Source organism: Melospiza melodia, chromosome 6 (assembly GCF_035770615.1).
Source record: "Melospiza melodia melodia isolate bMelMel2 chromosome 6, bMelMel2.pri, whole genome shotgun sequence".
NCBI lineage: Eukaryota > Metazoa > Chordata > Aves > Passeriformes > Passerellidae > Melospiza > Melospiza melodia.
In genome coordinates, this window is record NC_086199.1 from 6,749,505 (window position 1) to 6,777,177 (window position 27,673).

Sequence of the window (27,673 nt, forward strand, 5' to 3'; positions counted from 1 at the left end):
CCCCTTAGGCAAATTCATGTTCCTTGTGCTTGAACTTCTCAAGGCAGAAAAGATCAATAAAAATTATGTTTTTCACTGTCTGATCTCAGTTGCTGTTTCAGGTGCCACAGCTGCCACTAGAAATGCCTTTGCAGCTACATCTGGGAGAGATTTTCTTCCACAAGTGAATTTTTAGGACAAAATATCCCATAATTATTCAGTTCACTATTCTGCTAAATAATCTGTCAGAGCATGAAAAAACTCTTCAGTGTGTTCTAAGATTAGAGGAAGCAGTTTATATTGCTTTAAGTTACATTTACACGTTCTGCCAATCCCTGTAGTACATGATGAACACAGCTCTGAGTCATGGAAGAATTGAAAGCGCTTTTGGTAATTAATGGTAATTAATTTAACCAGATATGGTTAAAATTCTCTCTGGTCAAATGGGAATTAACATAGGTACTAGATTTAATACATCTAAAAGGTAGAAACAAAAAGTTCTTACTGTCTTGTCATTCCATACACACAGTATTCATTAATAACTGCAATCAAGTTTTGCATGTAATCCAAGAGTGATAGCTCTTAGTTTAGTTAATTACATACTTATTGTTTTCATTGTAAAAACCATTTATTTGTTTAAATACTGCTACTTCTTCTTAAGCCTTTTGTTTTTTAAATAACTGTAAGCAAATATAAGATATCATCACTGAGATTAATTATAAAAATGAAATGGTCCAGTGAGCTGGAATACAAGGAATAATTTCCTATGGAAATTGTTGATTTAGGAGCTTTTATCATAATGACTTCATGTCTGAATATGGAAACAGATTGATTCTTACACTAAATCTCTCTTTTTTAAAAACTTAGTGTACAGTAGAATACAGAAAGGTGCAGCAGGATTTCCATAGAGCATGGATGTGAGTTTTCCTGAGCTCCTACTCCAGCTGGGAGAATCCAAGTGATGCCCTGGGGGAGCTGTTCCCATTCAGCCCCATCCACACTCTGCCCAGTCCCAGGCACACACACATTTTTGGGGAAATTCAGGAGCCCACTGGAGCTACCCTTAGAGGGAAGAAGCAGCACAGAGCTTCAGTGGGGTCTGACAGCTGCCCTAGGACCAGGAACCTGCTGGATTTGCCCTCAGGGAGTGACAGCTCCACCTTAAGAGAAGGCAAATATTCAACAGGATATGAGTTCTACAATAAATGGGCCTATTTGAAACAAGCAAGACAGGCTCTGGGTAGTTTTTTCTGCAGAGCCACCAGTTTTCCTCCACATAGTTCTGCCTCTGAGGAGGATTGCTGCCTCCACAATGGTGCTGACCACTCAGTCCCACCAGGTGGGAAACCTTTCCCAGTCCCATACAAGCTAATGAGGGTCTGCACTGGGCTATTTTCCAAAACCAGACAGCACAGTGGAGTGACAGGCTGATTTACCTAAATTCCCCCATTACTCAGAGTTCTCATGACTGTGGTTTGATACACGGTGTAACCCCATCCCTTTGCAAAGTCAGATCAGACTCTTATTTTCTGTAAAGCCAGCAAGCAAAAATTATGCCTCTTTGCAGAGACTGTTTGCAGGTGTTATTCTGGGCTAGAACACAAAAAAATGAAAATCCCAGTGTGAAGGTTAATGTGGAAATCCTCCTGAGGGAGTAAGATAAAACAATGAGCATTTCTTCTGTGTCAAACATGTCAAGCACACAGATGCCATTCTCCTCTGCTCAGAGACACTGTAGCTGTGCCCAGTGAGCCATCCTGGGCAGAAAGAGCACTCCCAATGGCATAAAACATGAAGGATTTGCTTCTAGAGAAGGATCTCTGGAGGCACAGCATCTCCATCTTATGACAACTGCTGCCTCCTGTAGTCCCAGCTGATTTTAGGCAAGACTCATTAATATTCAAACCTCAGCAAAAGGAAAACATGCACAGACCACAGCAGAGATCACAGTACCTAAAATAGCCACCACCTCGTCGTCCTGGATGACTTCCAAGGACCCTGAGACCACAAAGCAGAGGGCATCGACGCTTTCCCCAGCGTGGTAGATGAGGTCCCCCGGGGCACAATGGATGGTCTGGAACTCCACGGCCAGGGCTCGCAGGCAGCCGTCGCTGGCCAGCCGGAAGGCAGGGTGCTCGTTGAAAACCTTCCTGTTGAGGTGCACGCAGATGTCTGCTCTCATGTCCTTGGGGCAGATCGACAGGACCTGGGCGAAAGAAAAGATGGAAAAATAATCAGCAGGACATGGGACATCAAGACCACTGCTGTTTGATATAAACTGGGTGGGTGGGTGTGAAGATGTGCCTGGGGGGATCTTGAAATCCATCCATGCATCCATCCGTCCATCCATCCATCCATCCATCCATCCATCCATCCATCCATCCATCCATCCATCCATCAATCCATCCATCCATCAATGTATCCATCCATCCATCCATCCATCCATCCATCCATCCATCCATCCATCCATCCATCCATCCATCCGTCCATCCGTCCATCCGTCCATCCATCCATCCATCCATCCATCCATCCATCCATCCATCCATCCATCCATCCATCCATCCATCAATCCATCCATCCATCAATGCATCCATCAATGTATCCATCCATCCGTGCATCCATCCATCCATCCATCCATCCATCCATCCACCCATCCATCCATCAATGTATCCATCCATCCGTGCATCCATCCATCCATCCATCCATCCGTGCATCCATCCATCCATCATCCATCCATTCATCCATCCATCCGTGCATCCATCCATCCGTCCCTCCATGAATCTATCCGTCCATCCGTCCATCCATCCAACCCTCCATGGATCCATCCATGGATCCATCCATGGATCCATCCATCCGTCCATCCAATCATTTCATACAGCTTGAGGTGGGAGTTTTATCCTGATTTGGGATAGTCTTTTCCCACCCATCTACTGCTTTCACTTTATCTAAAAGGGTGATGTGGAAGACAGGACTGTTCTGTGACACTCTCACACTCATTTCCAGAGGTGGAAATGCTCTGTCCTGTCTGTGGGTGTCCCTCCACACCTGATGCCCAGACTATCTGCCGGCTGCTATGTTCAATGCCTGCAGGAGCACAGAACACAGGACTCACAGAGCTGAAGGAGCTCAAGGACATGCAAAGACAGACCATCCACAAAGAAAACCACCACATTTTGTTCACACTCAGAAAAACCAACTTTCAGTACTCTTGATGTAGTGACCACTTACCAACACATGTCCAAACACACCCAGGGCTCAGCTCAGTGAGATATACAAGGAATTACCTGCTCAGGAGGGCCTACTAGACTACAAAATCCAAAAAGATTGGAGGAAAAAGGAAGTATATTGAAACCTCATGAAATGTAAAGTAAAGGTGAGTGAAGAACTGTCCAATATGAAGACATCTTCACTGTAGATCAATTAAGACCTTCAACTAGTTTCTTCCCTTAAATACCTTTCCCTATTGAAACAGTAACACAAATACACCTGAAGAAAGAAAGTGAAAACCTGTGGGTTTTGTTGGGTTTGTAAACTGTGTGTTTAATATCTGCACAGCCTCCTAAACACACTAACATTCTCATAGCCCCAATATGCACAGTAGCTAATTGCACTAAGAAACATATAAAGCCTCTTAATGTTTTTCTAGAATAAATGATAGAAAAGAGCATGACACTAAGAGCACCCTGGAAGTCTCATATCAAGAAGACTGCAGATCAATAGTACTGATTAATTTCCCATCACATGGAATTAATCTGGCAGCTTGCTCTGCAGACAATGCAGGAGACAGGGACATTGGGTTAATGAGTTGACTATCATGTAATAATAGCAGAGAGAGACTCTGGTAACCCTGACTAAGCTTTGAGGTAAATGGTCATGTTAATGAACTCAAGCCACGATTTTAATTTCTGTTTAATGCAGGAGAGGTATAAAACAAATTACTGCAAAGCATTACTAAAGCTCTTAGAGCACAGAATGTGAAAAGAATAAATAAATTCTATTTTAATAATAATAATTAGTCCTTTTCTTATTCAGACAGATCAAAGTGCCTTTGGGATCAAAGACATAATGAATGCAGAAAGGTGAAACAGAAGTTATTCTCCCATTCTCTGTACTACACCATTGTGTGGTGAGAAGGGGCTACTGTTATCATCTCCACTAACCTCTTCCACTCCAAATATTCCCATCAATCCCAGAATACCTGGTAAAATTATAGCCTGGAAGTTTGCAAATGATACAGGTTATTTGTTCCAATGGACAGCTACTCTCTCTTTCAAAACATGTGTTGTTTCTGAACTAATTTTTTTTTCATTTTCAGCCAACAGTCAGAGAATCCATGATCTTGTTGAGATAAAAGACCTGCAATACTCAGAAATCTCTTCCACATGCAGGTGTTCATAGAATACGACCAGGTCACCTCTCAATTTTGAAAAAACATGAGAGATGGAAGATGCTTTTTCTGTCTAACACTATGAAGCACTGACTCTCTTTGGGAACTTCCCCCTGCATGAGGTTTTCTCACTTACAACCAACTTTCCAGAGCTACCAGATCATTAGTTTTTATTTTAGTTAACACAGAGTAAGTCAATTTGAGTTAATAGTATTTTTCTGTAACAGAATGCTGTACAGAACACATTAAAATCCCCTGCATAAGTATGTTTTATCATAAAAAATAGTAATAAACACATTTGACAAGGCGTATTCTCTATAAGCCATCATTTGCATTAGTAATAGTATCTTGTCTGAGTCACTGTAGACCATGTTCTGTATCACATTTCCATAATTTAGCAGGGGCAAATGTCAATTTTACAAAAGTCTATTTACCTGAGTCATTCCTTTTACCAGTAGAAATATGGGCACACCTTAGTTTCTCAGTAAAAAAAAAATAAATTACTTTTGAGAGTGATTGTTTCACCTCAGCCTTACTTGAGGATCAAACAGAAAGTTTGTCTTTATTACAATAAAACAGAAACATGTCATCTTTCTTCATCTCAACAGTAACTTAATGAAAAATTCTGCTTTCTTTTCTACCATGATTGATGATTTTGAACATTTTTATCTACTCTTGGGCCTGAATCATGGTTATAAGTTTTTTAGGTCCCTTTAATACTATCAGAAATTTAAGTGCTTTTGACTTAACAAGGCCACCAGCTAGGAATTCTCAAACATTGCTCTTAAGAAAAATGTCTGTGTTCATACATGACTGATTACCAAACTTTAGCTTTTGAGCTTCCAAACTGCAGAAAATATTGGTTAAGCTGATGCAGAGGTTGTTCCTGTAATATTCTGAGATATTCCAAGACTCTTTGCTTGTTTGGACTGTAAAATAATTGTGTCCCTCAAGAATAAAAAACACTTGGGTACAAAGCAGCATAAGCAGCATATCATTTCCTCACAAATACAGACTTAAATACAGAGTATTAAAAGTGAACACTCAAAGAAATATTCTTTTTATAGACACAAGCAGCATATCTATCATTACACACTGTAATATGAAGAGAGAGAGAAAAAAATCCACTGCACAGAGAAAAGCCAGTCTTAGAAAGCATAATTCAGGAATTTTCTGATGTCATGATAAAGTGATTGTCCTAATGACAAATCACTGTACAGAGATATATGGAGATATCAGTTATCAACACCAGCAGTGAATGAGTAATGATCTAAGAGTTAGCCAGGAACAAATATGCTTAATTTGATTTTTCCTGCCTGCTACATAGGCATTGAGAGCAGAGAATGAAACAGATGACAAGAAAAACAAATATTTAATACTAGAAGATTTGGCAAGGCATTTTTGACTGCCATAGATAAATGTAGATACATGTAGGGGAAAAAAGAGAGCAAAGATAGACAATTGCAACACTCAGCTATGTGTTTAATGCATGCTCTTCAAATGAGCACTTGAAATTCAGATCAATATTCATGAAAATGACCCATTACTTGTAATACAAGACTTTGGACATTCTTGTAGTGAATTGCTGTCACTGAGATCTCAGCATTTTTAAGGCAGCATGCAGCCAAAGAAATACAAACGAGTAGCACCATGGCTGTCCCTGAGTACATATTGGGTATAATTGCACACATGTGGGTGCAAATAAAAAAAAAATAGGTTAAGGGATGGGATATTCTGCAATGCTTAGTCAGTCTTTTCACTGTGAGGGAAATACCTCCAACACATCCTGGCAACAGAACCAAAGCTCAGCTGGGACATTGGTTGTGCCCTGTGTGTTCTTCCAACAGTGCAGCAAAAACCATCAGGACAGATTTCTTAAGAGGAGATTTTCTTGCAGATTCTGTGGCCTTTGGCAGTGAAGCATGCAGTTTGTAAGGCAGGCAGGGGATTCAGGTGCTAACTGAGGGTTTTGGAGCACTTGGAGGGGACAGGTGCTTGTGCTCCTACAGAATTTGCTTCGTAATAAATCTGTAGCCACAGACTTTGCAGCCAGCTCTCCCCTATGTGTCCAGGCAGCATGAAAGAACAGAACCTGCTACATATCAGTGCCAAATCAGAGGAGAATGCTGAATTCTACCCAGAGGAGAATCTTTGCTGGCTGTACCAACTCTGATTTCACCAGGAAAGAAGCAAAGCTCCCTGAACAGCACACCGGTATCTGCAAATACCTGACCCACTCCAAAGCTGAGGGAGGAGAAAGTAGAATAAATAAACAGAAAAATATTTAAATAAACAGAATAATATTTATCACTTTCCCTCTTTGCACAGGAAACTGAATCTCCTCCAAGTCAGTGTAAGACAGCTGCTGAACTCTGCCATCTCCACCTGGCACCCAGCTGATGCAGGCCGCAGCAAGATGAGTCCCAAATCAAAGACTCAACAGCACCATCATCTCTAGATCATCTCATATGGAAAATGCTGACAGTGAGAGAATGGCTTGTGGTTGCTGCTAGAGATGGGGAAAGGCAGGAACCAGAACAGGAAGACTCACGGGGAATTAGCACAAAAGGTCTCACAGTCTTTTCAGCTCGAGATCTGTAGGGGTGGGGAATTAAACTCCCCAGGAGGTTCCATCTGATTTTTTTAACTCTCTCATCCACTGCCTCGGCATGTGCAGGCAGTTCAAGATAAGCTTCCTGAACAGTTCAAAGAGCTCTACAGGGAGCAGAGATTATAAAAAATTCAAACAAAAGAAAATGAATCAAAACAAAAACTTCACAGATTAAGAGCGCGTCCAAACAATAACTTTTAGGATGGGTTTACAGGTTTAAGTGTTTGTTAAAAAAATCTTTCCCAGCTGGAAAACACTACAGGATGACTTAGCAGGTGTTACAGAATCTGCTAAGACTTGTCAACAAAAAGGGCAGAGGCCAATGAATAATGAACATTAGGTATCAACCCTCTTTCAGCACACAGGATTCCCACATTTTGGGGGTTGTATGTTGGGAATATATTGACTGAAAACCAAGCCAAGAGCTTTGACATTCTATGGTGCAGTAACTAGGACTGTTTACTGAATGAATAACTGTAACAAATATCAGAGGTACTAAAAATGCCAGCTTTGAAAATAAAGAAAATAAACTCCTCCAACCTCAAACCCATTTGAGGCCACAGATAGGTCTTTTTATTTTGTGGAGAAAGGCCACTATGGGTTTTCAGACATATTCAGCAGTCAGAATCAAGGTCAGCTCTTCACAAAAAACCCACAATACTCACTAGGCAGCTGACCAAGTCTCTCAGATTTTTTAGAAAGATTTGGCTCATATGAGTATGGAATTCTATTTCAGGCCTGGCCAAAACATTCAGCACTGGATGGAGGCCAAAGAGACAAAGGTAAGAAAACATCTGATTGGCAAATCACAGCCTTTTTCTGTAATAATCAGGTAATTTTGTAAGGATCTCAAAGATGATGTATGGAGCTGAGCAGTAATTAACCCTGCATGCATTAGGGTAGTCTTTAGCACATCACTGAATATCTTGGCCCTAAGAACAGAATGTCAGCAGCAATGCTGTGCTCTGTTTTAATTGCACTAAGATCCAAGGTCACTTGGATTTAAATGCTCTAAAGTTGAAATCTGAAAATCACATCTAAGTTGAGTTTGGCTTGTTTTCTTATTAATAATATATGAGCTGAAGCAGTGATTCAAATTGATAGATTTAGTGGTATCATAGCAAAATTAACTTGTTTTTTTAACCAAGTAACTGGTTAGACATATTTAAAAAATCCCTAGAAATTTGCTGTAGAGTCCATTAAATTCTGTTTTGTCAACACACATAGAATCTGGCTGAGGGTTTGAAAATCACGGCAAGAAGAAAGGCAACAAAATGTCCTTTAAGGAATCAAGTGGTTCAGCAGCACAGGGGCTACTGGTCTGTCTAATGCACTGAAAAGTGGCGCACTAATAACATCCATGGATGACCCCAAGTAGTAGATCCCAGGTTGCCTAAAGATTACATATTTAAAGGTTTTATAGTTTTCAGTTTTATTGTCATAGCTACAGCAAGCAAAATTATTGCACAGCCTTCTAAGGGGGCAAGGGATTGCACACTACTGGGAAATTTATCCTCAAAAACCAGTTTTTAGATAAAACAAGAAAAAGAAATATCAGAAAGCATGTGTCATACATCAAAGAATTTCTCAAGTCACAACAGTTTCTGGCACTTAAGGTCACCCTTGGAAGAATGGAATTGTTCAGTACATTATTTCATTTTGTGCTTCTTCTGGAGGTGGCTTCATTTTGTGTAAAGACACTCAGGGAAATGAAGGATGAGACCAGATGTGGATAGAGCTTCCCTGAGATGTGGTCTGGAACTGAGAGCCCCTTTGTCTGCTCCATCCCTTTGGTGGCAGTGCCCAGGAAATTGCCTGGCCCATCCACTCAGGGACTTACTCCCTCAGGAATTAAGCTCATGAGCAACTCCATAGCCCTGGCATCTCCTCAAGCATGACAAGTTCACCATTTATTCCGTATTAATCCCAAGATATTACATGCAAGAGGCAGAGATAACTGTGAATACTCTCTCCTGGTCCTGCAGAGTGCATACAGGAGGCAAACAATCCATAAAGGGGAAACAGAAAGCTCTACCAGCGCACAGGCCCTGTTCACAGACCCATGGGAAGGGCAGTGAGATTTTGAGCATCTCTCCTGCCTCCCACTCTCCAGAGATCTGTGGATTCCAACTGTACCTGTTCCTAGCTCAGCTCTGGGAGGTGAGCCACAACTCCTTGTTCACCTCATCCCGATCTGCAAGGAACGACCAACAACCTCTACAGCAAAACAAAAATGTTTGTCCAAACGATTTTTACCTGCCCTTCCCAGCAGGGAACTGTGTGCAGCTGTCCCAGGTAATGTTGTGGAAGTTCTCTTTGGCCACAAAGCTTGGCAGGTTTCTACTCCTGGTCATCCACAAGGAAATCCAGCCAGCACTTATGGGCACCTCGGTATGATGGACATGGCAGGAATGGCAGCCTGATTCCTCAATTTGTCCCAGGGTTTCACTAATTATTTCTACATCTCTTGAAGCTTTTATTAACAACAAACATGAATAAGCTGCACTGTCCTCATGTAGATTCATGTTTAATGCAGTTACAACCTGTGTCTATTTAACATAAACCCATCTCCATTATGTAAGCTTAGCAGTGAATAATTCTAATACTGTGTTATGTTCCTGTGACTTCCATTTCAGCCAGTGCAATGTGGAATTGGCTTTCATTATCCCAATTGCCATTGATGTTCAGGTTGAAACTAAATAGGATTACTTTTTTCTCATTCAACCTATGGCTTTTCTGAAGGAAACTACTGTTAAAACATGACAGACATTTATTTAATTGCCTTCTGAGCAAATTGTAAGCCATACAACAGCACAAAGGTCAAGATGAGAAAATCTTTGGGCTTTACAGACATTTCAGAGTGTTATCATTAGATAAGACCTTGAGACATCTGCATGTTAGTTAATGGTTGTTCTGCTTTCCTGGATAATGACCTATTTCTTACAGAAGAGCTAGTATCTATAAATTTCTCACTTGCTGCCTGGATATTTTCATAAAAACTAAGATATCTGAATTCAGTGTATTTCATATACCAAATTATTTCTGCAAAGATTTTTTTTAATCTACTTTAAAATGGTCAGATACACATAAAGCACTGCCTCTTTTACCTCTCACAAAACAACCCCAGGTTCTGATGGATGAGAGATATTGCTTAATATATAAAAGCTTTTCAGTTTTTTCAGGTTTTTAACCCTGCTCGTTATTAGAGGAATAACCCCAAAATCTGCATCACAAAACATTAAAAAAAAATTAAAAAAAAAAATCCCATCTTGTTTGAGCCACAGTTACACCAGGATATAAGTGTCCATGTATTACAGATCTCATCCCAGCTGTCAGAGGAGGGCTCTCATGTTTAAGTGATTTAAGATTATGGATCAGAGGCCAATTGCTTCCCCTTAGGTAATAATAATAAATATGCTAATGCTTTTAGTGTCATTGTTAATTCCTTGTTTGTGAGCACTCAGAGACAGGCTGAAGCAATGTGGTCTGAAGGCAAGATTTGAAGATGAGTTATTCCCAAGGAGATCAGGGAAGCCAAAATTCTGAGCTTAAAGCACCTCCACTTCAGTGTGGGAGACCAAATCCTCTTCCTCATACAAGGAAAACACACCGAGGTTTTAAATTCTTTTCAGGACAGCCTGCTACAGAGACAGCAAGGACTAGATCTTAACTTAACCTCCTTCACTCTAATTTCCATTTTACCTTCAGTTCTCATGTAAGGACTCTTCACTTTTGGCCAAAATCTTCTTTGGGACTGCACACTGAATGTGCTATTCAGGGATAAATAATTGAGACAGCAAATCAACAGATGTGAAGTGGTAGTAATTTCAATCAAGTTTTTAACTTATATTTTGATTTCAAGCACAATAATTTAAAATCTTTAATTATCAAAGAAACACATGTTACCTCTTGTTCCATCAATGCTGGGATTGTCCAACACCACAGAAATCTATTGTAATACTCCTAAAAAACTCATTCTTTCTTCTTTTCTTTAAATTTGGGATTCAAAACACAGTCATTTTAACATGCTGGGTGACTGAATTAAATGTATTACAAATTTGGGGCAAATGATGTCCCAAAACACACTCCAGTGTGACCATGGAGATATATGTGGAACAATTTAGGATGTAATATGTTAGGTTGAAAAACATCCTTGGATGATAGAAATTGTCTGATCTCTCTGATGAAAAATTAAAAGCTGAAATTCCTCAGTAATTATGCTGTGTCATGAGCACATGTGTGTTTTGCAAAATAATAAGAAGCTTAATGAGAAGTTCATAAAAATTAAGGAAAATGGGAAATCATGTGATGCAAATATATCCTTACAACAGACTGCTCAGAATGTCATTGCTGGAGCTTTGAAAATGAAACTGCAGAAACCTCTAAGGTCAGGTCCAGGCTGCCAGAAGAAGGAGTGCAGAGAAGCAATCCTAGACCTGGAAGAAAATCCCCTCTTCCAAGCTGGAGCATTGTCTGGACTCAGGAGCTCAGCTGCAGGTCATTAGCCACAAAAATTTTTGTGTAGCCACAAAAATAAATCTGATGTGACACTGGGTACCTCGGGGTCCCTCTGCTCCCACCCTCTGGCTGCTCTAGGTTTGGATGTAAGTTAAGTGCAGAGGGTCTTACAGCAAGGCTTGAAGGGTTAATGAAAGGCCTGAGGCAAGAGAAACCTCCCACCCTAGATGACCAATCTCTAGGACTGTACCTCTGTTTCTACGATTTTTCAGCTTTAATTTGCAATGGTTTGGGTGATGTACATCATGACACCTTCCTGAGTGGAGATAAATGTAAGGCTGGCTGCAACACAGCTTCCCAAGCTTTTGCTAAAGGCAAAGTTTTTGCAGAAAGTAGAAAGCAAACTGCCTTGTCCTTGCCCTCATCCAGCCCCTGAGCTGCTCTGTGCAGGCACTACAGGCCACTGGAGCTGCTGCTTTTGCAGACTTTTGCAGGCTGTAAGGGACACAAAATACCAAAATATCCAACCCAGTGCTCAAGTTCTTACGTTTCTCTTGTCTCTGTTCTTCTGTACCATGGGCTTTTCTGGGAAGCTCCATTAGTTCAATTACTGATGTCCAGATGCAGAGGTTCCTAAAATCCTTCCACTGTTTTAAACTGGGTTTGCATCCAGGCCTAGGTTTAGGCAAGTCTTCACCAAGGGAAAATTGTTAAAAACCTAAGTCACAGATTTTACAGGTAAATTAATTATCTAGCTAAGCAGCCACTCCATCTTACAGACCAGAGAACAATGCTTGCCATGAGTCAGAGATTAGGCCCTAACTGTGTTTTTATCATCTATAAAACCGGACATGCGGAAACTATGGTAGGAAATTTCAGTAATTAAAGCATAGGTTCTCCTAATTAACTGCAAAGCATCATTAAAATCTAATGAAACTGTAGTGGAGTAACACAGGACTCTGGCTTAATAGCAAGGAGATAAATGCAAATGGCAGTTGAATTTTCATGTAGTTGGAAGTTTATACAGTAGGACTGAATGCATTTACAGGAGTTTAGAATAGAAAAGCTCACTTTTAACACTTGTAAATCAGGATTAGGAAGTTAGGGTATTAGTGTATAAGAAGTTAACATATTAAAGAATGTGGCATACTGAAGCACAAGAATCAGAGAAATAAAGATTTTTGTTACTTAAAGTAGTTGTATTTGTAGTGGTAAACTGAATTTCATAGCAGATGATAAATCAGAGAACTGGTGTTGCAAAAACATGATGTAAGACTAAATTTTTCTGTGCAGAGATTTCATCCTGGAATACCTGAACAATCTGCACCACCCTCCCATATTGCACCAGAGCTTCAACTGAAGAAAGAACTTTAAAGCTCTGCAAGCACATTTCAAGAGTCATCTGTTATCTGTCATGACTCTTCCTTAACTCCTTTGGACCCTTGGCCTTTAAGTTCTCAGGAGGGAAGTCATGGATACTGGAGCTTGACTGCCTAAGTTAAGCTGACGTGTACCAGGTCTACAGGAACCACAGGAGCATGGCTGATCCTCACTGAACAAAAATCTGAACCTAAAGCTGTTTTATCTTGCCTTATGTTCAAGGTATTGCAGCTGGAGCCCTTCTCTCATCTTCAGCTCTCAGAAATACCCAAGGCTGGACAGGCTCACTGCACATGCAGTGCAGAAAGAGAATTCTTGAGGAGAAGCCATGAGGTCAGCCCTGGCACATGATGAATCACTCTCCAAAGATGATCTTCTTAAACCAGCTTTTGAAGAAACCTAAATGATCAGTTCCTTCTGAGGGCTAAAGTCCTGCAGGACTTCCACCCTGGCATGGATGCCAAGGGTATCACATTCTCTGTGCCTCCCTACCAAAGGGCCAAAGTGCCATTCCAGAGATTTGAGCTCAGGGAGATCAATCTCTACTGCCATTAAATCTTATACTAATTATGCTGATGGATATGTCTATGGCCTGGGCATCAGCAAAAGGTCCAAGCCAATCAAACTCATTTAATTGCAATGCACAGATGCCAATACTTCTCAGGATAATACAGATGTAGTTTAGACACCAAACTATGTTCTTGGGCTAATTTGAAGACCAATTTTTCATTGATTTCAATAGTTAAGTACATTAAAATTATTTAGCATTTAGACAAAGCAAGACTGGAAGGAAAGCAGAAAACATTTACCACAATGAAAAACAAAGGCATACATTCAAAGCAGCAAAACAGTCCACTCTAAAAACAACAATTTTTTTTCCAAACACAGACATAATAAAGGTGTAGCATGCAGATAAGAATTTGTTAGTAAATTATAAGCTGCTATACAGAAGAAAGCACACAATGGACACAAACTCTTGCTATCTAAAGTGTTACCTCAGGTACTCATACCTTTTCTGTGTCAATTCCTTTAGACATGGACCAGGTTGAGACAATGTAATCCATGACTCTTTCACTAAGGCCTTTTGGGACTTGATATAATTTTAGGAAATCCCTCACATTGTTCAGCATCTCGTGGTACCGGTTGGTGTTGGCATACATTTGCTGGAAAATGGTGGTGACGTTTCCAAAAATAGTTGCATAAAGAAGAGCTGGAAAAAAAATAAATTGAAAATATATATGTATGCTCTATTAAATGCTAATCATAATTCAAAGATAATGTCAGAGAAGTTTATGGTTTACACTCTAACATTAGACATTACAGACTTTTCAGAAAAGAGAAATATTCTGGTATCTCATAATACCAGTGTGCTGCACTACTTCTGCTTTTGACATTATCAAATACACAGAAATGTGCCTGTCATTTTTAATAATCTTTGCTCAGACATACTTTATAGCAGAATTCAGTTATGCATTTCCATATTGCTTAAAAAAAAAAACCCAAAACAACTGCAGCCTACAAATGGTAAGAAATAAACCACTGTGAAAGGAAAAAATGCCTTCTATCACTCAGTGCTTAATGTCTTCCCTCTACACAACCCATTTCTACCTCATTCCAGAAATCTCACTTTGTTTCAAACCAATTTACTATTGTACATCACCCCTATGTGAGAGGTGGCATTTTTAAAGCAACATGGTGTTCTCCTAAAACCTATCTAATAGAAGAACTGTACTCCCATTTCACACTGTGATATTTATGTGTCCAGCTAGAAATCAGATGTCGAAGTTCATCACAAATACAGGATTCAAACCCAACAAAGTCACACAATGTGTAGCACAAATGAACACAAGATTTCTGTTTAAGAAAACAGAGCAGAATAACAGCCTGTGTGATGCTGCAAGAGCAGGTTGTATCCTTGCTTTTCTGATTGCTGTGTCAAATCTGCAAGCTACAGAAAAATTTTCTATACCTCTGTATCCATTCAGACATATATCAACACTTAAGAGTACAAGCACATGGATTATAAGAAAGTTTAGATGGATGAATGCCACATGACTTTTTAAATTTCTTTAGCTTTCTCGGCTCTTTTGGACTTCTGCAGCAGGACAAACCTGATGAAATATCACTTCTCTTAAGTGCAACATCCCTCATCCTTTTGAGCAGTTGCTGATTTATCATGCACTCATCTCATCAGGTATGTGAGGGCACAATATCCCTGATGTTAGATGTTACTGCAAATCATTATAAATGTATAGAGAAGCCCCAATTGCCCCCAAAATGCTGTCTTTCTGCAGAATTCCTACAACCTCTAACTACAGCTAGACTGCACTTGCAAATCCAATGCCTACAACCCAGCTGGCCATGCAGACCTACCCAGAGCACCCAGGCTGATTGAAAATGTGCCCTGCAAGACTGGCACAAAGAGATGCAACTCTGTCACCTGCCAGGCTGGAAACAGCTAAGGATGCCATGGTGGAAACAGCTTGTCTGAAGCAACTGGCACCTATTACCTCCTCTTGGCAGAGAGGATTTGCAGAAAAATATAAAGCCAGAGAACAAATTCTAGTTCTGTGTCTCATAATATAGTGTCCTGGAAAAGTTGTACTTAAAAAAAAAAAAAGTTTCTTCAAGAAATTATGGGTAGAATAAATCATTGAATCAAGCATACAAAATCCCTGTAAACAGCACCCAGCAATACCTCAGGAAGCCAGAATCCACCAGGCTGTGGAGTCTGCACAGACAAACTCAGCATTGTTTCTCTGTTGGAAACCAAAGCCTTCCTTTCCTCATCCAAATACCCCACTTCTCTCACAGGTTACTGCATAGGAGATCCCTGGCAAAGAGTTGAAGGGAACCTGCTTAGATGTTCACAGCTTTGGAGCTGTTCCTCAAAGGCTCTACTCACTCCTGGTGCTCCCCCCATGCCCACAGGTTTTGGGGGGAGAGAAGATTTTTCATAATTTACCTCTCTCTGTAAATACTCTCCTCATCCCTGCTCTCTACATGATAACTAAAAAAGGAAGTCATTTATAAAAAGCTGATTTTATAATTTTGCAGGCCTTGGTATGCAACAGAACTCTGGAGATGCTGACAAGCATCTAATGCTGCTGGCACCTTCAATGGGTTAAGGCTCTCCATCAATAGCCCATTTTGTCCATAATAAGCAAGTGAAGATTTGTCAGAGAATCTCTATTTAATGAGAAAATATTGAAGTGACAAGTGTGAGTCTTACCCCTCACCTATAAAAAAAAACAAAGGCAGATAAGCACTACCAAGGGCATTTCACTTTTGCTGTATTTTAATTATTTTTGGCAGGTGGAATTGGCAGTAAAAAACATGTGCAAAAGGTTCTGAAAGGAAAGAAAATATAATGCTGTGCTTCTCTTTACAGTTAAAGTATTTAAACAACCTCTAAAGAAATCTCTGAAGTTATTCATACACTTAAAACTCAATAGTTTTAATTTAGTCTCTCCATTTACAATAAACAGGAAAGACGAGGTTGAAGGTGAAATTATCCAATTTCATTAAAAGACTGCTTAGGTCAAGCTGCATTTATTCGCCTTCTCTATAATGACTTGAATTTCTCCAAACATTTCCTGTTATGTTCCTACAGTCATACAACACTCATTAGCTCAATTGTTCTATGTGTGTAGATCTGGAACAGTCTTCACTAAATTTTATAGCGATAAATTTGGTGTAATGATGCAGAAATATTTTTTCTCAGTCCTAAAGGTGAGGTAAGTGGTTCAACTATAATTGTAGTTTCTATTTTTACTCTTAAGTGTGGAAAATCTCCCCAAAATTACATACAAGAACCCAAGTACTATATATTTTTACATATAAAATGTTATTACATTTGTACTTTTATAAAACATTTCTGAATGATTTAGCAATGGTGTTACATAAATGTTTTAGCCTATTTAAAAATAAGGAACTTTCTGGAAGAAAAAATTACTCAGACTTACCTAAATAATCCCAAAGCATTTCAGATCTCCTATTATCCTGACTGTATGCTAAATACATCCAGATAGGAACATCTGCCTTAAGGAACTGAAGGTTTAATTGAGAGATCTGATTTTCCTTATGCCCTGGAATATTATTAATCCAAGCATATACAATGTTCCTCTAAACTGTAATTGTAAAGATTAGTGAGGAGGCACTAGCCTCTTCTGCCAAACATCAGTCAACAGGACAAGTGGAAACGGCCTCAAGTTGTGCCAAGGGAGAGTTAGATTGGAAATTAGGAAAAATTTCTTTACAGTGTCCTGCAGTGGAACAGGCTGCCCAGGGCAGTGGTGGAGTCACCATCCCTGAAGGGATTTAAGTGACAGCAGATGTGGCACTTGGGGACATGGTTTGGTGGTGGGCTGGGCAGTGCTGTGTTAATGGTTGGACTCAATATGACCATAGAGGTCTTTTCCAACTTAAACAATTCTGTGAGGCAGTGATCATGGAAAAATATAGATTTTCATTTCTGCATGTTGAGGCTACCAGAAACTTCTTCTTCAACTAATTTTTGAAATTAGCTATTCCTGCAAGATTTTAAGGTAAGTATTATTAAATTTCTGTCATTCAGGAGAGATTAAATAAGAACTCCAACATATATTTTTTGCACTGGGTTTGCATAGCCTAATTTTGGTACTGAGAGGGTGGCTTCTGTGTACACAGGGGTGGCATCTGTGAGAAGCTGCTGGAAGATTCCTCCATGTCCAGCAGAGCAAATGACAGGACAGATGTGCCACTGGCCAAGGCTGGGCCAATTAGAAATGATGGTAACACCTCTGTGGTATCATATTTAAGAATAACAAAGGGAAAAAAAAGGTATTGTGCAGATGTAACTGCAGCCAGAGAAGAGAAGGGTGAGAATGTGTGACAGGAACAAGGTGAGTGTCTGGCATCCAGACAGGCTCAAACCACTACAATTTACTAAATATAAATAGAGAGAAACCCAATACCCCAATATCTTATTTATGTTTTTAGAAGCTGAGCAGTTTTCTGTTCTTTCTTTCCACCTCACCTTAATACATCTGCTCAGACTGCAAAACGTTTGCAGGCTCTGTTTGGTGAAACACCAGGCAGTGGCCATCTCCTACATCTCAAACAGCCTCGCTGAGATGCTGCAGCAGCAGCAAAAAGCTGCCAATTTCTTAACAGAAATAGCTTTCCTCAGATCCACCAACACATTTCAACCAAGTTACTACTTGGGAGAAAATAATCCTGCTAAGCCCCCTCCCCCATCACTGTTTTTTAGCACTTCTTTGATGCCAGCCCCAGCCTCCCACCTCTCCCCCTCAGGGACACTCCTGTCTGCCAGCTGTGCCTGTGAAAGCACCAACACAGCCCCGTGGTTTTACAGCTCTTCAAAAGGCCAACCCTGATTCTAAATCCTTGGCCCCACTAAATATTTTGCTGTTAAAATGCTCTCCCCCATCCCAGGAATGTTTTACATCAGTGTTCAATCACTGTTTTTCCCCATTTACAGGGAGATGCCAACACCAGAGCACACTAACTTTGACATTTTTCTTCTAAAACCATCCAAAGCATTAAAAAAAAACTTTCCTCCAATTACCCCTGCAGCCCATGATACATCATCCAATGTATTTATCCTCCCATAAGTGTGCATTGTCACACCCACCTTGCAGAGGAGAACCTAATGGGCAAAGCTCTAGATTCAGGCATGAAATTCAGCTCTGAACTCCTCACCAAAACCATCTGAAATCAGGGGGGAGTTGCACACAGCTGTGTCTGGTCAAAAGCCCACCATGACTGCAGGTTCCAGTCTGATCCCACCAGCAGCCTGGCCCAGATGTGTGTCCTGCATTGGGTGGCATTCCTACATCCCACTCTGCAGCCACACAACATGCACAGCTCCTCCTGGGTCCAGCTGACATCCAACCCTGCTTTCCTGGCCCAGCAGCTCCATAGAATTCACAGAATCACTGGGTTGGAAGAGACCAATAAAGATCATTGAGTCCAACCCATGCCCCAACACCTCAGCTAAACCATGGCGCCCAGTGCCACATCCAGGCTTTATTTTAAACCTTCCTGATACTACAGCAGGGCAAATCCTAAATTAAGATGATAGTGATAGAAAAGATAAGCCTGTAAAATCCCTGTTAACATTGATATTTGCTTGACAAGAACTTTATGAATATGTAAATTAGATGACTATCAGTAGCAAAGTGTAGGAGCTCCCACTGTTCTTCCCCTTGCAGGGGCACTGCACAGAAGGGAGAGACAGCTGCTTTGGAGGCAGTTGGGCATTTGGCATTCCTTATGTATAAATTTTTATTAAAATGAAGGCTTTCAACTGCACTTGTATGGTCAGTCACTAATGTTTAAATGGTGAACCTGAGAGCTTTCTGTTTGGTTTTTTTCCATGAGCACACTCAGCTAATGGAACATAGTTTAAAGCTCCAATGCCACACCACCATGCAGACGTGATGACCTGACCACCTGCACTTTTGCACAGAGCTGCAAGCCAAGAGTGGCTGAGATGGCATTGCAAAACACAGTCTTAAATTAAAGCCAGCATTGTCCACAGCTATCAGTGAGACTGGCTTCCAGTCCCGTGGCAGTGATGGACAAGAGCTGGAGTTGGCTAAGGTCATTCAGCAGCACTGACAATGAAATTCCTCATTTCGACCCCTGAGGATGAGGGGCCAAGGGCTCCCAGGTCTGATGCTAAGCAGCTTCAAATCAGTTTGCACACACATTCCCTGCCCAACATCGCCTTCCACAGCCACCTCAGGCTATCAAATTACTTTATTCTTTCACCTGAGAAACAGTGCCAGCCATCAGAAAGAGAGCCCTGCACAAGCTCAGGGGGTTCCTGTTGGTATCTGGACTGAATTTCCTGCATTTCTTTCCATCTGAAAGCCTTACAGGTCTGGGACTGCCAGGGTCTGCTTCTTCCTCATCACATTAGTCAAGGGTGTTAAGCAACATATGGGAAGGCACAGCCTGAAAAATGGTGGCAATTACACCACAACAGGCAGCAGGGCAACCAGCAGTACCCTGTGTTAACTGAATGGTAAAAACATCACTTTGCTGGAAAAATCCTTATTTTGCAGTGAAAAGGCCTAGAATCTTTCCCTCTAAGAGCTCAGAAGTAAAAGGCTGATTAGGGCTTCTTTTACACATTTGATATGCAATAGAATTTAGGTTTAATGGATCACAGCTTCTAAGGATGACAGTTGGGGCAGGAATATTTAACTCACCATTTAGCAGAACAGTGTGACACAAACACAGATAAGAAATAACTAGTGAAATGAGTGAAACCATGGCTTATAATAATGTTTCATAATTCCTGTTTCTTCAAAAAGCCATCACCTCTTTTCCAAATGGCATGTCTAGCATTTTACACACTGCACAAAATCCTGTGCAAAGGTAAATGGTAATTAAAACACAATCACTTCCCTAAAGTAATTACAGTGGGTGCAGGAGGAAAGTAGAGAAGCAGAAGTTAACCAAAGTTCATGAGAATTACATTCATCAAAAATTCCAGCAACTTCTGTGCCTCTAGCACAATTTGCTCCATCCTTATTTATCATCTTCTCCATTTAAAATATTATCTCCAACATTGCCTCATTTCCATGCAAATCTCTCCAGTATTTCAGGAAAAGCTGAATTGTGTCTGTCAGACAAGCATCCACCTATCACATGAATCTTTCTCTTTCCATTCTCCATCAAAAAAATAATTCCAGAGTGCTGTCTTTACTCTTGTTACTGTCCAGAACTAAGACCCAGGGATCAAAACCATCCTGAGCCTGGCTCTCTGTGCCTCAGTGTGTCAAACCTGTCACCAATAACAAGCACAGGACACAAAGGGTCTCCAACACTACTGAACTGTAGCACAGGAACCAAAGGGCTCATCTCAAAGAAAAAAAGTTTCCTGAGCAAAGTTGGCAGCTTTCAGTATCCCTGTGTGAAATGACTTCACAGCACCTAGCTGGATTTGAGTGGCGAGGCTTTTTTCTCTTGTTGATTTTTTTTTCCCCTTTAATACTTTTACAGGATTTTTTATTTTTTTTTTTAGTGGGACACCAAGTTCTTGTCACGTTAAGATGAACTCAGGATAGCAATGTTGCTGGAGGCAGGATGCCAAAACATCATTTGCACACTGAGAACACCACCTAAATTGCCTGTCTTGTTAAAATATAATGGAAAGTTTGTAAACATACCTTCAAAGTACTGCACTGTAGGAAAAGATGCCTCTAGCTCTGTGCTCCTGAGCTCTTTTTTTATGTGTATGCCAGTGCAGAAGTTTGTGCTGTATAAATCTGTGTGCTGGTGTGGTTTAGATACTCATAAATATACATATATATATATACGTACATACACACATACACAGTGTGAAGGTGAATGTAAAACATCAGTGGGCTCAGAATTTTGGCAGGTGCAAATTTTCCTTTGAGTCTTCTAATTTGCTCATTCTTTCTAGTTCTTTAAAATCCAATTTTGCTTGTTCATTTACTTAAATGTTCAGTTTTATCTTAACACAAATAACAAGAATGGATTTGGGACAATTAAAGGAATTATTCCAGCTATAAAATACAGGCCATGTAGAGCCCTGAGAGATGTGGTAAACACCCCTGTTACCACAAGAGTGAGTATTTATACAATATCTGTATGAAAATATTAATGAGACAGAGAACAGCTAAAGCAATATTGCTTCCATTCAGTAGAACTCAGTCTGAACTCTGTGTGAAGATGGGTTTTTGTGAGTAGTTTTAGATTATTTTTAGGAACAAAATTAAGTACTTAACCCTTAATATTAAAAGCCTCAAATTTGGAGATGATGTTTCCATCCTATTATTTTCAGAGTAATTCTGCTTCATAAAATGACCACAAAACTGCTTCACTGAACTCAAGAATAATATTTCTTACTTATCTAAGTCATCTACAGAAGCACTTTAATTCTCTACCCAGCAAATTCAGCGCTTCTAGAGAGAGCTTAGAAAACTTTTGTATCCAAAAGTTTCCATCTGATGCTGACAGATTAGCTCTGATTAAATTTCTCTTCCCAGACATGTTTACACTAAAGCCAATGGAAAAAAAAAAAGTCTTACAGAAAGTTGAAACAATTCACCTCTAGGTTTTATAAAACTAAAACCATCCACAGCAAAACATTTTTTCCTACAGTCTTTTAATTTTAAATATTAGAAACCTGAACAATGGAAGAAAATCACATTTTGATGCAAAAAAAAAGAGTCTTAAGAGCCTAAAAGTTAAACATTCATTATCTTCATACACACCCTCAGTTTACATTGCAATCGAATATTTTTCACAAAACCAAGCCATGAGTTCCTAGCACACTGCTAGCAATAAGGGCCAATCCAAACTCCTTTTTGCCCAATTTATTAGCACCAGATTTCCATTTTATCAGCACATTTGTGCACATGACTGGTGTGAAGCCTGCTCCCCACTCCCACACTTGGGCAGAGCTCAGGGCTGGGCCTCAGCACCTCTCCTCTTTTGCTGGAATAATGCTGGTTTTGTCTAAAAAATTTCACACCAACGTTTTCAGACTTTCAAGGTGAATTAGCTTTACTCTACTTTGATTATTCACTCTGGGAACCTGTCCTCCATGGCAGTATTGATTTACTGTGACAGATGCTGAGCTGTCACCAAGCCTGACAGCTTCTTCAGAGCTTCCTCTGTGGCGGCCTTGTAGAACAGCCAATCGCCAAATGAAACCCAACTGTGAAAACAAGCACGTTCCCCACTTTTATACTCCATGAAATCACATGTCCTGCTCTGTGCTGCATCCCTCTGGGAGGAGGAAAGAAGCTGGCCTCTCAATGTGGCACTCAGCACTACCAATTAACCCTTTGTGTACTCAAAGCACATCCACCCCCCCTGCCTGACATGTTGGTGGGACCGCATGTCACAGACATCTTTTATTAAAAATCCTTTCCTTAGGATTTTTCCTCCTGAGAAGCTGAAAGGCCTCAGGAACAAAATGTAAACAATGATTATCTGCTGCTGTGGAATGCAACAGGTGCATCTGTGATTTCTAATTAAGGGCCAATCACACTCAGCTGGCTTGGACAGAGAGTCCGAGCCACAAGCCTTTGTTATCATTCCTTCTTTTTCTATTCTTAGCAAGCCTTCTGATGAAATCCTTTCTTCTATTCTTTTAGTATAGTTTTAATATAATATATATCATAAAATAATAAATCAGCCTTCTGAAACATGGAATCAGATCCTCATCTCTTCCCTCATCCTAAGACCCCTGTGAACACGGTCACAACCACATTTGTCACAGGTCTGTGTCTTGGCAGTCACTCAGAGCTGCCACAAAACCACTTCTTACCAGGGGAGAAGGCTCTTTAGGGAAGGTGAATGTGCTTAAGAAAAAGGTTTCATTCCCTAAATGATGTTGATTTGAATTTCAGTATATTTGGGGAGTTTTTACAGCACTTCATAGAACACCTATGGTCTGACAGAGACTCTCTTTGCTCACCTTTGCCAAGTGACAAAAAGCACCCTTGTGAAGGGCAAAATGGCAGACAACACCACAAAAATGTTTTTGCATTGTTCATCAGAGGATCACGAAGCCAGATAGTAAAAGCTATTATTTATTTATATATTTATTTATAAATTTATATGTAGAACTGGACATCAGCACTCCAAAGGCTATAAAAAGATCTGTTTTCAGTGAAACAAGCTGTTCAAGTACTGTACTATTCACATTACCTCCACATTACCTCTCCACCAGTCCCACAGCTCTGCACCATTCCCTTCTCCATAACAGCAAAAATAAAAAATATTCCTAGAAACATTGCTAGCACACTGCACAAAGTCCTGTGCAAAGGTAAATGTTTGCACAGGATTAGCTAGCCATCAACACTAAAACATTGCTAGCCATCAATGTTGTCCTGGCAGAAGGGGTTTGAGAATGTTCAAAAGAAAAACAAAATATTGCATATACTGTCAAACTAAGACGAAAAAAAAAAAGCCTGGTTTTTCATTTTGGCCTCAGTGTATTGCTGAACTCTCCATGACTACGTGAGACTGGAAAAGTATCTTTATTTCCTGGCAGCAGCTCCTGGAGCTCCTCTCCTCCCTGTCCAACTCCTTCTGATCAGCACTTGTTTCTACCTGATTACCTCTCTGTTTTCTTGCTCACTATTCCAGGAAGGAGATGCTGGAATTAGATTTGCTGCATTTCCATTCCTACATTAACACTAATTTCACTGAAGTCAATGAAATTACACTAGTGTCTGGAGAGTGTCTGAGGAGAATAATTGAGTGTATTTTATCACTTTCCTTCGACTTTTTTTGATGACTGTTTCATGGCATTTTTAAATGTCCCATTTCACTTAAATGTACTTGCTCTGGGATGTTGCAGTGAAGTTGCTCTGCAGGACCAAGGAGTTCTTGCTGTAAAGTTCCAGACAGTGCCTGCAAGATTCCAGGGATGGGAACACAGAGATGTGTACAGTGATAAATGCGACAAGCAGCACCACACTAACTGCTCACCCAGCCAAAACCCATCCCCTGACTGCAGCCCCCTCCAGATATTTATGAGAAGAGCTCAAGAAAGAGGTGCAGAGTGCACTCCTGCCCTGGGCCACTCCTTTCAGGTTTCCACAAACCCAGAGAGCCCAGGGACTGCACTCACACTGACCATCTCCACCCAGAATATCTAATACCGCTCCACAAATCCATTTCTGGGTTTTTTCCTCATCACAACATTATTTTTTTTTTGTGCTATTCTGCAAGCCTGGCTGCCCCAGCCTTTACACTGACCACCCTCAGCCACCCTTTGTAGAAAGTGAGTAATTGCTCCTCTCCATCTCCTTCACTCCACTCTTGATTTTTTAAACCATTGCCCACTCTGTGTTTGCAGCCCTCATGCCATGCCTCATTCCTGTCACCTTTCAGACACCCTTTTTAATCTTACAGCATCTTGCTGCAGAGCAGTGCAGTGTGGTGCAACAACATTAATTTCAATTGCCTGCCCAGGAATCCTATTTGCCTTTTGTTGACTGGTACTGAATATTGCACCGATATTTTCAAGGGAGTCTCAGCAGCAAGAGTCAGGAGTCATCCCTCAGCGGGAGCTGCTAATTTAGAAAACATTACTGTGTAGGTATAGCTACCTACTCATTTGTGTGCACTGACACTGAATTTCGTCAGCGCTTTTCACAGTCCTGTGGTGGGATTGCTGGACCAAACCAAAAACCCTGATTTCAGGATTCAGCAGATCTGCAGCACAAGGGAGTTTTCTCTTTGCTTCTCCTAAGCTGCATTTAGATACAACTGTGAGTTAAAAATAGAAGTCTGTGCAAAATGCAATAGTTTTAAAATTTTTTTAGGTTTATGCCAGTATCACAGCTTAGGTCACAATAATTGGGAAGATTTTATCATCTTTCTACTACAAGCAGGACTGACTATTTCCCAGAGCAGGACAAAGCTGTTCTTGGATGTTACCCAAGAGTGACTAAGCCAACCCTGAAAGTCCAGTGAAAATAAACGAGAGATTTGACAGAATAAAAATACCAAGATTTGATCCAACAGTTATAACAGTTGTGGAATGGGATATCTCTCAAGCATTAACTCTTTTAGCAGCAGGAGAAAGCATGAATTTCTAAAAGACACATTCAGCCCTCCAGTCTGGTAGCCTGAATGTGCCATTAACACTGAGCATCTTGCTCTCTTTATTCACACACCAGTCAGATCGGCCACAAATGCAAGAGGTTAATTTCAGTGGCCTTGATGCCTTTGACATATTTGTTCTCATGTTAAGAGCTGAGGCAATGACTGCAGGGGTCTCTCCCCAGTTATTTTGCCCCTCTCAGTTGTTTCTCAACTGTTGCAAGGCACTCATAGCTGGTCATGTGTGCCAATAATGTCCTTTTCTAGAGACAATGACATCTGAAATTGCACAAAAAACAGGCATTGCACATGGAATGGGGAGTTTGGCAATATATTCATGTTTTCCTCATGCTACTAAACACCCGCAAGTATCACTCACATTGAGCTGTCCTACCACCAACTACTTCTGTAAGAAACTGCTGCAAGCCCTGCAGGATGGACTCTCCAAACCCCAGGAAAATGATATTCAACAACCCCTCTATTAGCACATCTCTTCAGGCCTTCCAGCCTGCTTCTCCCCCAGCCTCTGCAGTATAGTACATTAATTTTGTACTGAACTATTAATTGCAGTTGACTTTGCAAAGCTCTTTTCTTTACATTTTTTATTCAGTTTCGCAAACCCAATCCCAAAGGAGCTCATCTTATTCCCCACAGTTGTTTGATCAAATTGCAAATACTTCCTTTAATCTTTTCAGGCATTCAGATTTATTAACTATGGAGCAGAGCCTCTTCATCTCCTCTGTTGATGGTCTAGGAGAAACAATCTTTCACATATTTCTCATTTTATGCAACTGCTTGTTCCTGTGAGCACATATTAGTAAGCATAACATTAAAACACATCTACCTAACCTAAATAAAAACACTTTGAACCAAATTTGCAAGCTAACCTGCTTTAGTTCTTAATGATAATAATCTGAAGTCATTTTTCCCAGAGGTTGTGGTCCATAATTCACTGAGGTCAATAAAAAGTAGCTGCTGATGTTAGTGTGTTTTAGGGTTGGCAATAAACACGTAGGAGTGTATTTTCCTTTGAGAAGCTGTATGAGAAATTTCCCAAAGGCAGCAGAAAAGGCCTTTGGGAAACAATTTTAATTTTCTTCATGCCTATTCACAGTTAGAATTAGGAATAATAACAATCATCATCATCATTTCACAGTCACTTCACATTTCTCATTAATACATACATTTTACAAAGAAAGGTAAATTATTCAATTTTGTTCCATACTTAAACATTTATGATTAAGTTCCACACTTAATCATTTATGTCAATTGTCCCTGTTCTATTTTTCATTAGGAAATTCAGAATGAAATATTTTATAAAATTGAGACGTGCAGTCTTGGTTTTAAAAATTACTATTTCCCACTTCATTATTTTGCTGCTTTTATTTTATGAAAGAGGATAAGATTTAGCAAAAAAAAAAATAAATAACACCTTAACCTGAGTCTTGGTCTGAATTTGTAACTGCAGAAGACCTTCTAAAGTCAAAGTAGAATTCAAATATCTTATTTTTTTTAATATGTTCTACTTTTCCAACATCCAAGTAAAGTTTTTTTAAATAAATTAAGATTTTCTCCCCCTTTTCAAGCAGAAAAAACAAGGGAAGGATTTTTTTTCATTTCACTGTAGTGTCAAAAGAAAAATCTGAATAGCAGAGTAAGAGAATGATAAAGAGAGGACTTTTCAGTTCTCTGGAAAACAGGGACATATTAGTTTGGATGTTAAAAAAACCCCTAGTGTATATCAATTCTTTTCCTCAAAATGCATAATTAAGAATAAGAATAAATTTTCAACAAAATTAAGGACTTTCCCAAACACTTCTTATTTTATCTGAGTAAGTTTCCACCACAAGTTTTTTTTCTCTATCTCATTAACTCCCTTCATTTCTTTCTCTTCTCCACATCTGCCTTCAGCCTCTGCTGAATTCTTCCAGAAGTGATATAGCTTATTTTTTATTTTGTTTAGTAGCTCAGCTGCCTCCCACCTGACATGATTCTAAGCTGTTTTTCTTCATTTTACTCAATGTTGTTCGTAATTATTTAACCTAATTGATAGGATGCCTCCTCTGGGTAGAGCTGGTTGCCATGACACTGTAAGAAATTACTCCATATTTCTCCATTCCTGGATCTTCCTAAAGAATTTATGCAGAACATCTTCACCAGCTCCCTACCTTTGCACACATCCATAAAAAATAATTAATGAGCTAATCCTTGCAGGCAGATTTCACTGGAATAATAGGGCTAAAATTGGGGTT

The 27,673-nt window shown here is 40.0% G+C and overlaps 1 protein-coding gene across 1 annotated transcript in view; it reads right to left on the bottom strand.

Moving 5' to 3' along the window:
• KCNH5 (potassium voltage-gated channel subfamily H member 5) overlaps nt 1-27,673 on the bottom strand; it is a 153,286-nt gene that overhangs the window by 39,916 nt on the left and 85,697 nt on the right. Inside the window, exons 8-9 of the mRNA XM_063159762.1 lie at nt 13,826-14,025; nt 1,933-2,185 (exon numbers count right to left, since the gene is read on the bottom strand). Coding sequence (XP_063015832.1) covers nt 1,933-2,185; nt 13,826-14,025 — 453 coding nt within the window. The remainder of the gene's footprint in view (nt 1-1,932; nt 2,186-13,825; nt 14,026-27,673) is intronic.